We start from the raw sequence: 17,006 nt of genomic DNA, 5'->3' as shown, positions 1-17,006 counted from the left end.
TCACATCACGTCTGCCGAGCCTGTGTCTTCGGACAGGATGGCCGCCGCCGAGCCTGTGTCTTCGGACAAGATGGCCGCCACCGAGCCGGTGGTGTCTGTTCCTGAGCCGGTGGTATCCGTGTCTGTTCCTGTTCCTGAGCCGGTGTCTGTTCCTGTTCCTGAGCCGGTGTCTGTTCCTGTTCCTGAGCCGGTGTCTGTTCCTGTTCCTGAGCAGCCGGTGTCTATTCCTGAGCAGCCGGTGTCTATTCCTGAGCAGCCGGTGCCTGTTCCTGAGTGGGTGCCTGTTCCGTGGTCGCCCGAGGGGTCGTCTCCACCATGGCCGCCTGAAGGGTCGTCTCCGCCCTGGCCGCCCGATGGACTGTCTGCTCCGCCCTGGCCGCCTGAGCGGAAGTCTCCGCCATGGCCGCCCGAAGGGTCATCTCCGCCGTGGCCGCCCGAAAGGTCGTCTCCGCCCTGGCCGCCCGATGGACTGTCTGCTCCGCCCTGGCCGCCTGAGGGAAAGTCTCCGCCCTGGCCGCCTGATTGTCTGTCTGCTCCTCCCTGGCCGCCCGAAGGGTCGTCTTCGCCATGGTCGCCTGAAGGGTCGTCTCCGCCCTGGCCGCCCGATGGACTGTTTGCTCCGCCCTGGCCACCCGATGGACTATCTGCTTCGCCCTGGTCGCCGGCTAAACTGTCACCCCCTATTCCTGTTCCCCTTCATGGACCTGGCCCCCCATCCCTCCCCCTGATCCTCCACCGTTCCACCTCCCTCCTGGACTCTTGTTTTGGTTGTTTTTGTGGGTCTTGGAGCGTCTGGTAGCCGCTCCGTAGAGGGGGGGGGGTTATGTCACAGTGTCTGGTTTGTGTTTCCCCGGGTGTCCACTAGAGGTCCTTGTCCCCCACGGTGTCATTCTCTCATGCACTACATTTCCCATCATCCTGTTCTGTCTAATCATTGATCATTGCACACAGCTGTTTCCCGTCACCTTGTTAGTATCTGTGTATAAATACCCTGTCTGTTTCAGTCCATGTCACGGAGTCGTTGTTTAATGTCGCTACACTTTGAGGTCTGTTTTCTAGTCTGTTCTTGTTCTTGGATTGCTTATTTGGATTTTGACCCCTGCCTGGATGACTACGAGATTGGATTACACTTTAATAAACCTACTGCTATTGGATCTACTGTTTCCCGTGTGTGTCCGTGAAAAAAACATGGAAGAAACTTTGGAGAAATCCAATCAAACACATAAAACATAAAATACATTATACTGAATACATAAAACATGTTCCTAATGACTGTGGTAATCCAACACACTGGTCATCAGTGCATAAAAATACTTAGCATTTTTCAAAGACTTTTTAGTCACAAAGGACATAATGATTGACAGCACCTTTGGATCTAAAACGGCACTTTTTAAATATCCATATTTCACGAATCTTTTAAAGGTCTTACTTTGTAGCTGGATTATACAGCCAAGCTTCTAGAATGTTAACAGTGGAAACTGTCATTTATCCAGAAGATTTACGTTATGCATATGGGGGGCTCTTTGCAAATGAGTATGGCTGCATTTCCTGGCAGCTAGTATGAATTGCTTAAATCTGTGCAGATGCTCATAAGAACACCACTCACTGTAAGCCAATTCCAAAAAATGTATCACCTTCCTTAATGAATAAAGTGAGCATTCTTCATCCAGCTCATTAATTCAGCATGAACACCGCGTCAGAAAAAAACTGAGCAGATACAAGCAGTGGCTACAAGCAAAGGGCCAAGTTTGTGAAACATCACATTAGCCTGTGCTTCTGTCAGGTAAGGCTTCTCTGGGAAGTGTACTCGTACATTGAAATAATTGTGCTTGGCACACTGAAGTCTTGACATTCATATTTGGGAGGGGAATGGGCTTTGTCTAAATACATTTCTATATGGTAGTGGTCCCCCACAAAGTCCAGCTCAAATCTTTTGTGGCTCCAGTTGATACAGCAGTTGAGCCAGTCAGAAGTGTCAGGGCCCCCACTGAGGTTATTAACCTTGGCACTTCAATTCGTCCACAATTATTTATTTCAGAAAGACAGTTTCCACTGTCTTTCTTAGAAAACTCTGATGGCTTTTCAAAGGAAGCTGACATGATGGGGACAAAGAGCCAGACCAAAATATGGGGCCTATACGGAACGCCAAGTCACTCCATTCAAAAGCACTTAAAGTGTGAATGCACTGTATTCTGACTTTAAACTGTGTGAATAAAAGAATCAGCAGCTCTCTGAATATTGCAGGCCACAAAATGGATGGAATTGCAGAAAAGAGAAAAATGTGATTGATTGACTGACTGACTGGCTGATTTGCCTGTATATTGTTAACAGTGGACAAAAGGATGGTGTGTTGTAAAATAGCCAAGAAGATTCTACATATATATATATATATATATATATATATATATATATATATATATTCCATTGTATATATATATATATATACAAATTAAATATATAACTTTTTTAAAATAATTAACTTTATGTAAAAATATAAAGTTAAAATAAAAGGTGAAACGTGAACAAAATATCCAATATGAACAGATAAAAAATAAACAAAGGTCTTTAGATCTTATATTTGGCTTTTGAATATGAAAGTATATTTTTAACATTATTTTAGTTTCAAAGACTCACGTACAGCACTGCAGTCTTCACAAACAGGGATGCCCGACTGCTGTAGTGACTTTTTCATTTCCATGGAGAAGTCTTCAAACTCTGGCTTAGTGGACCTAAGCAATGTTACAGTGTTGAGAAAGCTATATGCAGCCTTGGCCTCATTGTCAAATTTGTCTCCTCTCCTCCAGGATCCATCCCCTGTGAAATAATATTGTGATTTTATTGTAATAAATTCATGTTCACATGAACATATTGCAAGATTTGCTATAGAAAAGTTTGTCTCTCAGGATAAGGGCATTATACCAGCGTGTTTTGCCTGTTTCTGCTGATAAAACCTCAATGACAATGGGTAAAATATCTACCCTGTTACTTTTTCTGCAACAATGGGGCTTTTAGATATGCACAGGAACATCAGTGGAACATCCTGGACCTGCACACCAAACAATATCCAGGCGCTATTGTGTTGAGCCAAATATCTCTTGAATGTTATCTCTATGAAGCACAAGACCTGCAGATAGCTTCATTGTGCAACAGGGTCACAGGACTATCTTGTCTGACTATGGCTCATCTTGAGAATAGAGATAAGCTCTGTAATCAGTGCACAACAACCATGAATACAGCTTTACCATAGGAAGAGGAGTTAAAGAGCTCGATGTTGAAGAAGATGTGGCTGTCGGTGGTTAATTTTCGTCGATGAAATGCCAGCATGAGGTCTCGTATTTTGTCCGCCTTGGCACACATAATCACCACTGCAAAACAACAAGGAACAGAGTGTTATTTGCCATTCAAAACAACAACTTTAAGCTATCATCGCCACCTGGGTTATGTGTATACAGTAATGTCAAAAGGCATTTATGTCAAGGTTGGGGAGACAAGAAAATAATAAACAAAATAAAATAACGTGACTGAATGATTTTTATTGCGTTCGGTTCTCACACGTGTCTTTCTATGATAACGACGGTACACAGACCTAAAACACTCTGAAAGTGTTCCCTGCCTAACTATTCAGCACGAAACATACAGAACGAACAACTCTTCTGAGCAGGTTCTTTTTGCTGATTATAAAACAGTCCGATTCCAGAGCAAAACACTGGTTCTTTTTAATGAATCACAACTTATGACACAGTTGGAGCTGTTTCTTAATGAATCTGACTCACATACTGAACCACAAGTCATTGATATTGTCATTTACAACTCCAAAAACTGATATAATGTAAAGGCTTGTGAGACCTAATATGATAACACTGTATGCACCAGAACCGGAATCATCATTTTTCTTTTACCATTTTTAATTATAGCAGAGAAAATAAAGCACTGTGTCCTTATAAGAGTTTTACAGACCACGAATCCAACATGCACATTAAGGTAGGCTACTGTATTATCGTCTTGATCCTGAGAACACGTTCAGTGCTGTTCATTTAAGATTAATTATGACCTTTTTGCTACTGGCCAGCTTCACAAGAACATGTGGCATTGATTCAATTATGTAAGCACAAGCCTTTAAGTATCATAGAATAGCTTATTTTAGACCTGGTCTTACAGAAACACAGTCTCAGGTATGAAATATATTCCCATGGAGCAAGGAGGTAAAAAATAAATAAACAAACAAGCAAGCAAACAGAGTTTAAAATAATAATAATAATAATAATATTCGCAAAGTGTCCCATAAATAGGAAGATTCAGAGGATTGGAACTTTCCCCACAGCTCAGTCAGTGTAATGCGCTGCTTGAAATATCCTCAGCTGAGTGGGACAAACTTCACCTCAGTATTCCTGCACTATAGCACCCTTTAATTACAGAGCGCACAGCACACTACAGGCCCTGTGTTGGCTTTCCAGCGATTCCATGGGGTACAGCTCCAGCCAGCAATATTTCAAAAATCTGGATTTTTCCCACTGACACTAGTTACAAATGAGCTGAGGAATGCAAAGGGGCAACACATGGCACACTTACCGTTGGTTGTGCCACATTTAATGCACCTGGGGGTCTATATAGACCATAGTGTGAACGTGCACATGGAAATAATATCGCTTTGCAAACTTGTGCTATATCGCTACATAGTATAAGGGTTTACTGTCTTGCCCCTCTGTCCAACTTTGGCAGCATGGCACATAATGCAAAATAAGCAGGGCTATAATGACATATGTCTGGCTTAGTAAATTCACTCCCTGAGGACCACTCAGCCAGTTTGTGCTTCTGTGCTCACGTCATTCACTGTCAAAACATTGCAACACCGTATTCAATCCTCATTGAAATGTTATCTTCTGACATTTAGCATCGGTGAGGAGATCTGACAAAATAGATGTTCATATACAGTGCGTTTAGCTTAGACATCCCTGGTAAAAAAAAGAAAGAAAAAAAAGCTAAGTATACTTGCAGCCAGACTAATTTAGTATACTTCAAGTGTGTTAATGATTAACTAGAAGTGTGCTATTTTGAAACAACTAATTTTGTACTAAGTATATTTTAGTTGTTATTAAATAAATTGTAGTAAAGCATAACTTTAAGTGTATTTAGTGAACTTTTGTGAGGACTCGAACTCGGGTCACCCGAAGCACAACAGCGCTACATGTCGGCGCACTTGCCCACGAGGCTATCGGCGCCGACCATATGTGTATTATATTTGAGTAAAAAGTATATACTCAGTAATACCTTTGGCTTATTCCAAATACTACAAATTGCTCACTTTGTCTTCAATAACAAATGCACATTAATAAACAAATCATTATTAGCTATACTTTGTAAAAAATACTATTGTATACTATAATGTATATTGAAAGTATACTTCGAATGCATTGTTATGATGATCATTTCCAGCACATAGTTAAAATATACCTAAAATATATTTTTAATAAAGTGCAAATAAATACACTTTTAAAAAATAGATTGATAAATTGATTAAATGAATTTTCACTTCAAGTATATTTTTCTAAAATATATTTTTAGAAAATATACTAAAGTACAATTATTTTAAAGTGTGTTAAAAGTTGTATTGTGAAAATAGCTAAAAACATGATGCTAATATACATATTAGCATATATTAAAGATAGTAAAAACAATTGTTAGTATATTTGCAATGTACTATTGAAAAAGGGAATATATTTCAAATTCAATTAAGTATTTTTTTTTTTTTCACTAGGGATATGAGTAGTAAAAAAAAGTAGTATTTAGGGATTACATCTACTACATCTTTTATATATTAGACATTCAACAGCTAGGTGTCGTTTCTGTGTCCAAACACTCTATCAGATGCCAAAAGCAAACAGCAAATAGTGCTAATATAAACTCATGGTGTGCTGTGATACCGCCAAAAGAATCATAATCCTAACCTTTATCTCCATACCGAAATCTCAGATGGCCAGCGATTCATCTTTTATGAATAGTTAAAATATTGGTGTCCGGGTCACCACTGTGAGCCCGGAGATTGTATTGTACACCTTGTGTTTTTAAAAGCTTAGCTGAAACTAGTAGAGGCTTGGACCCGAAAACTGTATTTCTTATGTCATGACTTAACAAGTGGATTGTTACCAATGTTGACACTCATCTTTCAATTATACCCGATTTGTACCTGATATTAAGCACAAAACACGTACCTGATATTGAGCACAATTGAGCACAGGTGCTATTTTTATTTTTTATTTTTTATCAGCACTCATGTGCAGGCTTGGCCATATGTCATTAAAGTTATCTGTATTTTATTACATTTGCCTCAGCTGTGCCAACCGACACACCGCAGCCTCGTGCAACAGGTTCAAAACTGCATAGCGAAGACTGACAACAAAATTGCAATGGCCAATGAATCAAATCAGGCGTCACGGGCGCTGGAGAATATCCCAATGACGTCCTATAAAGATGACTGCAGGCAAACAAAAACTTTTTGGCAACCTGTACTGGATTGTTATTATGAGAAACTGTGTGAAAGAGTAGATACTGATGAATGCTGTTATTATAAACAGCCACATAAATCAACTTGCTTATATGCTTGTGTCACTGACCACTGAACACAGTTGCAGTCTGCATTTTGAAGTTAAAATGATATTTAACAAAAAGGAAATCAGTAGTGACAAGTAGTTAAAATATGTACAAACTCATAATCTAATTTATTATTTTGACACCCAGATACATTTAAGCATATTTGCCATCTGTACTGTATCAGCACTCGCTACTACAGTACTTACACCACTGCAGCCTTTCATGAGCAAACAATGAAGCATCTGCCATGCCTGGAATACTAATTCCAATGCCAGCAATCTACCTCATGGAACAGGCTGCATCACTTAGCATTCAAATATATGCTAATTTATACAGTTTATGTCAGAATTTGATGGTAATATAAACACAAACTTTTATGCTCATAGGGTCATAGCCAACTATCTGGTCACTTGTCACAAAGCTTTAAAAAAAAATCTTTTTTTTTTTTACGTGATGTTCCCTTCTTGAAACAGACCAATTATGGTAGATTTTATTTTGGAAAAATGGCTGCTTTAGTACTATCACAAGCTCCTTAAAAACATAATATTGAACTGCTGCTCTATGGCTGTGTTCTCAACTGGTGGGTCACAGGTCTGTTTTGGTAGCAATGCTAAATCCCAATAATACAATGCAACTAACCATATAATCATGCATAATTAGGATAGCTAAATAAATAGGCTAACCAGTTTTTAAAAGGGAGAAGAAAAGATTTCCATATCTTTTGATGCTGATGTCAAATAAAACTGTACAGTATTTGGGCCCAATAACAACTGTCATTTTGTCACAAAAAGATTATCGTAAAGGAAAAAATGTATGACGGGGACTTGGATCTATCCATCAGCTGATGGATTGAGGCTAATCTGAATACGATCTTGCAGTCAAGTGTAAGAAAAGAAGCGGAGATTAAGCAGACTGAATGATTGACCCTCACAGAGTCCCCCAATGGTGATGATCCGGTGGACAGGTTGCTTGAAATACCCACATCCTCAAAACAAAAACAAAAAAACTGTGCATTCTGTAGTTGAAAAATGTTTGGCCACACTGCTTGTTTAATGTAAACAATATAAAAATGGCAGTATTTCTCATAAAATACTCTTACTTTTGCAGAGAAATGACACCTTGTGTATTGACACTGAGGGTATTCTGTGACCATAATTGTGCAGTTCAATGTTATCCTTCAGAAGACATTTGAAACAGATGTCAAATTTTGCCCTGAGTGTTTGGGTGGTGGCCTGAAAAATGCATCCCATCACTGAGATTCCACATTCAAATCTCTGCATGGCCTGTGATGGACAGATCAAAGGAAGTATATGTCATTATACGAGGAGCATTCCATACTTGTACATTTATAGCTGCTGTGAGGGATCGCAACATGTTGAGGACCTCTAGCTGCTGTGAACTGGTAGAAAAAGGAAAGAATTATAAAAGGCCTCAAGAGCTGTTACCCTGTCATTGTTGGTGTCAAAACAGCCCCAAGACAGCATTAACCTCTTACCCTGTTTCAGTCATTCCATACTGACATTTTCAGAATTGGTGAAACATTCCTTTAATTACCAGCGTTCACGCAATATTCAATATTAGCTTAAGAAACGTAAGATGTTCATTTCAACGCACAGGACTGTCTTAGGAAAGAAAGTGATACAGGGTCCTGTATTGAGGTATATGTGTATATTTTCTAAAATCGACAACATCCTTGCTAGGAATGTGAGAAATGCACTGTTTATGAAACAGGATCAGTAAGGAGACTTTCTGTGAAACGCCACAGATTTGGGGCAGACAGATATGATTTTTGAAAGAAGGATAACAGAAGGATAACTGCAGACAGTTCATAGTTTTCACAGCAGGCATATATTTTAGAGCCACAATGTATCCAACACCAATAGTAGCAGAGTGAGCTCCAGGGAGGGTGTATCCTCTCTGGTTTTTGAGAATCAGCCAGGCAGACAGCGCATGACTTTACCCGCCATGAGAAAAGCTGTTAAAAAGTGCTTGAGGATGTCTAGGGGAGTGCTAAAGCCTACAATTGCTCCCCAAAATTCCTACAGCTCTTGCTCAGTGTTGACTGCCTGTCAAAATTCTGATCATTTTTTCCACAGGCTTTCTTATGGACTTCAACTGACCTCTTAGAAGGGGAGCTTGAGGAGATCAGGAAAGGATCAAAACAGCCCTAGTTAGGAAAATATCTACATTTGACACGTTTGTATATATGTTCTATATTGCTCTGTTCTATATTGGTCTGTTGCAACATGCTCCAGACTGGGATTGCTGTTACGATTACTAATGCATTATCATTTGGTATTATACAACACTTCCGGAAAAACTATGTTCCAGTTTAAACTAAAAGAGACTTAATAGCATAAGGAAATGTGTTGACCAAGGGCAATACTTTGCAAATCCACCCTTTTGACCTGTGAATAGAAGTGAGTCACAACTTACTGCAGAGAACAGCCACAGGTGAAAAAGAAATCTAACTGCACAGAATTTTCAGATTTTTTTTCAAGCTAATATTGTCTAAATTTCCTAAACATTTTGTAAGTTACGTTATGTAGCCTACCCCTAAAGTAAAAATCATTTAAGTACCCCTTTATCATCACCAAATCTGAAATGTCTCCCATTTACATCATGTTATAGCCTACTGAAATTCCTTCATTTGAAAATATGCAGTCTTATCTAGGCTATTTAGTATCAATGTGGATTACTACCACTTGTGGTGTAGTCTAATAGTTAAGATCTAGTCTAGTAATTGAAAGGTGTCTCTCCTGCAAGTCTCTTCAGAGACCTTCGCCTGTTTAGAGTAACTGAAAAGTATCAGGCTCAAACCCTGCAAGCTGCCATCCATTCCACTTGTGCAAATTATCCCCTTCTGGCAAGAAACTTCTCCAGGCGATTGTGCTTTTAACAAATGTATGTAAGACACTTTTGGCATCTATGGCAAGCCGTTTTATTCCTTAAAACTATTAATCAGTAGTACTTGTAAAGGCGGAGTACATACTATTGGTAGGCTACAGAAGAAAACAAAACTAGCACCTAATGAATAGTTACTAGTAAATGAGAAATAGGCAGCAGCGACAATTGGAATAGGTTACATACTAGTCTGAAGTGAATACTATTACTTCATTTCAGAACCCCATGCAATTCAATGCCCAAAACGTGCAACTTGTTACACGGTGGGTTATTGCATAATGAATAAGTAGGCTACTAGTGACTAATTAAATACATACTAGTATCTATAAGTGTTAAAAAAAAAAAAAATACTTGAAGCTAAAGAAAAAGTGTACAGAAACAAAATAAATGTTAAACGGCTTGCGTAAAGCATTTAGTAATTGACGGACGAGAGAACGAGTACCTTCGCTCCCGTAGATGGACGTGATGATCCCGTCGGTGTCTACTCTCTCCTCGTGCGAGCTCAACACAGCGTGATCTGTGACGATGAGGGAGTCTGTAAGCACTGTAAAAACACCTTCAATCGTAAAGTAACAGTTTCTCTCGTCTTTATCATCTTCGTAAATCAAATATGCCGTTCTCCAATTGAAATTTTTGGATATCGCCAGAAACGTCTCAGCCATTTTCAGGTAAGTTGGTGCGATTCGTGTGAGGTGCGAGTACTCGCTGGTTTTCTCCCTGAAGCCGGTGGCCAGAGCACCTGCTGAGATCACCGGGATGTTCCAGTGGCTTGCAACCCTCGTCACCGACGCGGCCGCGTATTCGCACACCGGACCGAGGACCAGGTCGGGACGCTCTTCTCTCTGCTTGTCCACGAGCGCGTAGAGAGCGTCCACCCCGCACCCGGAGTTCTCATAGCTCACATTGAATTTCAAGCCTGCAAACAGTTCTGATTTCTCGAGGGTTTTTCTCGCGTACTCAATAGCCGGATAAACTCTCTGGTAAGAGAACAAGTATGTGTTGTTGCGAGGCAACACGACCATCACGTCGATGTTGTCATTCAGTGCACTTGTCCTGCCAGGCATCAGGAGTACTACCCAAATGGACAGACATAGTGATATGAAACATGACATCTTTGACATCAATGAACGAATAACTTTTTTTTTCTTTTTTTTTTTTTTTTGCAAATAGCCTACGCTTTTTAAAGTTTTTTTTCTTTTTCTACCAAGTAGATTGCTATATAAATTAAGACGTATCCTTAATTGAACTTAAGTATGGCAAAGTCCCACTCTCTCTGTTTATAGTGAGTTATGTTTCTTCTGCAAGTCTCTCCAGAGCCCCTCTCTCTTCCCCTGTTTGGAGTCTTCTTTGAGTCTCTGTCTAACTCTCCGCTTGCCTGTGTAATTACTCTTGTTAGGATGTGTGAAGTGGCTGGTCACCACACACGCTGCAGTCTAGGAGGAATTTTCAAGCATCCTTTCATTATTATTCCTGCGTCATCGCTGTGCAGCCCGCCCCCTCCTTAAAGCTACAGTGTCGCAATTCATGACAGCCCACAACTTCAGTCTGGATTAAATGATAAAGATATAGTGTTCACACATTACAATTACAATTTAAATTTATTTGTTGATTTAAATTTATTGTTTTATAACCCAACAATAAAATCGGATGCCTAATCAGCAATAAAAGGCATAGAAGCCAGGATTAGGCCTTAGTTTAATTAGGACATTTAAGCAGTTTTTATAAACGTGCCTTAGAAAAAAAAACTTTACTGTGTGTGCATCTTGAGACAAAACAATGGCACTGATATATTTTAAGATATGTCAGTGCAAGTTGTTTTCAGTTAAAACATCTCAATACGGCATTTTAGTTTAGCACTATATACTGTAGGCTTAAGCCTGGTCTGTGAAACAGGGGGAATAACCCTTTTTAGTCCCAGTTAGAAATCTAGCCGTAGTAGTTTGCACCAGTTGTAATCAATCAAGTGCTGATTGTGGTAGCCTTCATACAGTAATCTAGTAATTACTGTTGCATTATAGTGCAATGACATAAATCCAAAATCATACTTCATGGCATCAATAACAAGTAGGCTATACATACTTGCTACTGCCTTTGGGTTGACGAAGGAACAAAATGTTCCATATCTGTAGTGTGGACTATGTGACATTCACTGTAAAGGGAATAGTGAATGAGTTAACGACTTTGGGCACACCAATGGTTCCCCCAAGATATTATTTATTGGTTAATCTATAATTTTATGGTGAAATAAAACTTGTTGTTTGTTTATTAGCTAACACTTAAACAACACTGCAATTATACAATAATCATTATGCAACATGTTTGAGCTGAAGCAGTAGTCAGCAGTTGGTATATCAGTCTTTGATGTGTTGAAAAATATAAGAAAGACAGCAAGAACACAAGCAAGATGACCCGCTTATCATGTAAAATGTTCTTAATACAAACTTCTGACTAATGTTAGCAGATAGCTCATCATAGTTCACCATTGTGATGTAAAACCAGAATTGACTCCAAATGATGGTATTTATGTCCATGTAAGAGATTTACAAACTAATTTAAAGAATTTAAATCATGAAGTCATTAAATAAACATTAAATCCTTAATCAAAAATCTTCTTATCTCATGTTTTATATGACATGTCAGATTTTTGATAGCCGACTGTTCTCTGTCTGGGCCTCATATCCATCTATGCAAATGTTAAGCTTTATTCAACTGTTTAAGCACTATCATAGTGACATCTAGTGGTAGAATTAGAGCAACACATCACAGATTTGACTAAATAAAATGCAGGTTTTTGAAAATGTATGTAATTTAGTTTGAAATATTATTATATGTATAGCATATAATGTATATGTATATTATACTATGTATAATATTGCTCTGTATAACCATATCTGTATTGTACTTAGAAAGATGTATAATAATGCAACAAAAGTGTACATTTAATGGTAAGACTCAGAGAAAGAGCAAGCACATTTCAGAATAAGAAGGCCTTATAGCAGGACAGATTTAGCGGCAGATTAAAAATGGCCCAGCCAAACTCTCCAGATGTAATATTTCTTATTCACGTCACTGCTAAATGGTGCGCTGAGTCTGTGGCTTCAGTCAATGAGACTGTTCTGGATCCCAGCTCCTATGATTGCCCCCATAGGTATTACACATTCTGGCTGAATAAACCAAATGGATATAAAGATAACAGCAACTAAAAGATCCATTCAGAGAACTGCAGTGAAGTACATCCCTGTAATTAGCTAATGGCCAAAGTACAACGACAGTCCTGGCAGACCAAGTACTCCCACATAAATATCAGACTCCCTATTTCCTGAGATGCAATATGCTGAGAGTGTCTTTTGTTCTGTGGTCCAGGGTGTAGTTCTCCCATGGGATTGCTATGGTTACTGAATCAGAAAAGGTTTCCAAAAATGCTCCATAGCCATTAAAAGTTGGATAATTCTGTTTATGTTCTATCTTTGTGCAATTCCACATGCTACTTGTGTAAGTCACTCTAAAAAATAATTCTGTGGCTTAGTAAATATTACAGTAATATTTAACTTTATTAACTTAATCAAATCTCTGAATATCGTTTACTTGATTGTTTGAGTTAAACATTCCAAAATAATTGACTAAAAATCCAACTGTTAATTTTATCTAAAATTTACAGTTGTATTTAAGTTTTTTTCACTTAAAGAATTTAATATTTGACAAACCGATTAATTATTTATAATACACTTAATATACAGTATTTGTGAAATTTCTATCAATATATTTGAGGATGGAGAATTAAACTGATCTGTTTCAAGAAACAAAAATATTACTTAATTACGGGCTGTTTGAATTCTCTCCAGTCCAGAACAGTTCTCTTCTTCTCAGCGTCGCAGAATTGGTGCATTTCCTCTGTGAAATTCAGGTTTGTGTATGTTTTATTTTATCTATAAAATCATTACCGTGCTTTAAATCATTTTATTTAATGCAAAACAACATACAGAGGCGTAATGTGACACCTAAACGAGAGTCGCCTGTCTTTTCGCGTGATTGAAACGCCTTGCATAGAACACACGACTTTATTCCTAATGATAATGAATATAATTAATTTGGATGATAAAATGTCCTCAGAACTGTGCACTGTTTGTTTATTGGCAGGTTATGGAGTCAGTCGCTTGCAGTATCTTTCGGCTATGAGTGAAAGGCAGGACTGCGGTATGAAGTTCAAAGTTCACCGCAGAGCAAGAGTCCGTCTCCGGCACGAGAACCAGCGCTGATCCAGTGGAAATTGGATAACAGACTGGTTGATTACACTTGAATTAGGCTACCTGAATGTTTAAATGTTTCATTTTTACTTCTAAAATGTTTGTTAAATGAGTTTAAATGTAGGCAATATTGTATACATGTTAAAACAGTGTAAAATATGCTGTATTGCTTGCTGTAACTTACTCATCGACAATAAAGGCCAATGTCATGTATAGGCTACTGGTGGTTGTATGGAATACCATTTTACAAAGGTTTAGAGGAAATAAAAAAAGTTAATATTACTCGTAAATAAAAACAGTTAATATTACTCATAAATATTGTTTTTTAAATGTTAAATTATTTCTATTCAATTGTATTTGTTAATGTACCAGATGCAGTTACTCAGATTGACTTGATTTTTTTTTTAACTTGCATTTACTCAATTCATACAGTATATTTCATTGATTTCACAGCTTTAAAATTTACTAAATTTTTTGGAGTGTAAAAATGTTTCACCAAAAAAATTTTGTAAATTATAGTTAAACTTTTTAGAGAGTGTTGTAATCCTAAAGTGTTACATTTTCAGATTTGTATCTCTTTTTTCCCTAAGAAAATGTATAATTTTTTCAGTAATTCCTGGAATAGACCCATGCTTGTTATGAGTTTTGCTAATCTAATCGATGAGTTTATGACTCTCTTAAATGTATTTAAGTGCTCACGTAATTGAAGCCATCTGTCAGTGCGAGTAAAAGGGCTGTGTTCTGCATTAATCCTGATTATGCTATTAATGTCTCCAGCTCAAGGCCGGCAAAGTCATGGTTTCCAATAGCCAGCGGATGTCATGCATAAGTGCCACCTCATTCCTCGCTTTCTAGAGGTAACTGTAAACTTTGAGGGGATGGGTTGCTGTTTTTCTCACACTTCCTTTTAATTTGTTAATGTTTTTAAACCATGTAGCAACAGCAAACTGCATTTGCGTCATCAATTTACAATGGTGTAAAAACATGTTTGCCACTTGCTTCCTATATAAAGCCTCTTTTTGACAGTTGAAAGTATTTAACTGCTACTTAATTTTAGACAAAAAGAACCTGAATAAATAAAACATTGAAAAGTATTTCAATTCTTTAAATGTAAGATTATCTGTAAAGTTAATAGACACATACGCAAGTGTAATTGCTCTATTGTTAGATTAGTTCAGTATAAAATAATTTACTTTGACTCTCACCATCAGTTAATTTGCAAGCAGAAACACTCAGAAAGTGCATTTTCACTATGAAAAAAATCTAAAGCCCAAATAGCTAATCTAAAGTCTAATCTAAACCAAATCTAAAGTCATAACTACAAATCCATAATCAGGATGATAACTATAGTCTCCAAATTAATAGTGGATCTTTCCAGAAGTGTCCAGTCTCAAAAGTGATCTAAAACAACTCTTGTCTTAGCTATTGATTATTATAAATTAATCTCATCTCATTTTAATACCTGTAAGTGTGTGTGTGCCTTTCTAATCAGTTCTGCTGACTTGTTGCTGAGCTACAGATGTGTTTTTGAGACACCTACTGGCTGTTTCACTCAAAGGCATCCAAGGAAACAGCAATTCTTCAAGGTGCACTTAGTAATTTTTTTCTCATTAAACATTTGCACATAAATAAAGTCAAGTTTATTTATATATACGAAGAGTTCAAATGCAAAAGACTCTAAGTGCAATCTGAAATTTTCTTCAGAATGATCATTTTTATCAAGCTTGTATATTTAAGTGAAATTACTTAATTTAAATATACGAGCTTGGTAAAAATTATCATTCTAGAAGAACTGATTACATGTAATCTGGATTATATAATCAAATTTAAAAAATGAAGTACTAAAAATGATTATGTTTTAAAATAGCCTACTTATAATCAGACTACACTACAGTTACTTTTTATTAATTACATGATTACATTTTATTCACACAATCGCAGCAAATCATTCATAATTGATTAATATATATATATATATTATTATATCAGGTGTCCACAAAGCATTTGACCACTGGATTAACAGAATCATTTAATAAAAAATAAAAAAAATTTTGCATATAAAATCAACTCCTGGTGACCACATTAATATGCACAGAGGAGCTGAGCAAAATAAACTAATTTGGCCTACACAAGGGATGCATGCAAACCTGTACACACACATGCACCTTAAGGACAGGTTTAATTACTAACATTTGATTTATTTTAAAATAGCCTTGGCTGCATTTCCCAACACACCAGTGCAATGCTCGCTTTTCAAAGCATTACCTCCCTGTGTTAAGACACTGATAAATACATAGAGAACAGTTTTAAATAAGATTCTACAGTGGTCATTAGTCACGAGGGGGGGAGAATAATTAATAAAATGCACCCATATAGAGGGCAGGAGCTGTAATTATGGTAGCTAGCCTTCCTTTTCAACCCATAGACTTTTCAACACAATGACATCAAACTGTACATCAATTAAGAGTTTGTTCCAGACATTTGCAGATGTACATATGTTGTGTTATTTTGGAACATATTATTGGACATAACATTAAGGAGGAAAACACTAGCTGAAACTGAATTGATCAACAATATTTCAAAAACTTATGAATAAAAGAATGAGTTAATGTGTTCATTATCATTTAGGTAAATCATGTAGTTTGAACTGATAAGATTTTTTTTTTTTTATGTGATTCATCGATACTCACATTGCATTCAATGCAAAATAATAATTGGAATGCATTAGAAAAAGTAAGACCCACAATAATTATAATCATCTGCTGTTCCATTTCCAACTGTTAACTTATGCAGCTCTTGGTCAACATGTTGACTTCCTCTCATGTTTATGTCATTAAACAGCTGTTGCTTATAATCTCTAAACAGGTAGATCTACTGTAATACAGTGCTTAGCATAAGTTAACACACCCATGCTAAAGTTGACTAAAAAGAGGAATAAAAAATTATATTTTGGAAATTGATCTTAATGCCTTAATTTAAAAAATGAGGAAAACTCCAACCTTTAAAGGGGCTATATGCATCTTTTTCCCCAAAATAAACGTAACAATAGCCTTTTTATTTTACCATTTATGACTCAAACATTTCCTGATGAGCATACTGACACCTTGTCCGCTCACTGTGGGTGCACCTATAAGCCTGTATCCTATTTTTCCTATTTTCTGTCGGGTCGGATTTTTCCCGCGCTGTCTGCGGATGTGACGTCAAGCGCGTTCATGTTAAACGTTTCAGATCACTAATTTCAGATAAATAATTCTTACCTCAGTAAACATA

General features: G+C 37.4%; 1 protein-coding gene across 2 annotated transcripts in view; it reads right to left on the bottom strand.

Annotated features, from left to right (window-relative positions):
- Positions 1–10,922, bottom strand: part of npr3 (natriuretic peptide receptor 3) — a 23,118-nt gene extending 12,196 nt beyond the window's left edge. For both annotated transcript variants that reach the window (XM_082168859.1, XM_082168860.1), the window contains exons 1-3: positions 9,935–10,922; positions 3,243–3,365; positions 2,639–2,814 (exon numbers count right to left, since the gene is read on the bottom strand). In XM_082168859.1, coding sequence (XP_082024985.1) covers positions 2,639–2,814; positions 3,243–3,365; positions 9,935–10,613 — 978 coding nt within the window. In that variant the 5' untranslated portion in view covers positions 10,614–10,922. The remainder of the gene's footprint in view (positions 1–2,638; positions 2,815–3,242; positions 3,366–9,934) is intronic.
- Between the last annotated feature and the right edge of the window lie 6,084 nt (positions 10,923–17,006).

Source organism: Leuciscus leuciscus (assembly GCF_965113295.1).
Source record: "Leuciscus leuciscus genome assembly, chromosome: 5".
Taxonomy (NCBI): domain Eukaryota; kingdom Metazoa; phylum Chordata; class Actinopteri; order Cypriniformes; family Leuciscidae; genus Leuciscus; species Leuciscus leuciscus.
The sequence above is the reverse complement of the archived record's forward strand: the minus strand, read 5'-3'. Positions and strand labels throughout refer to the sequence as shown.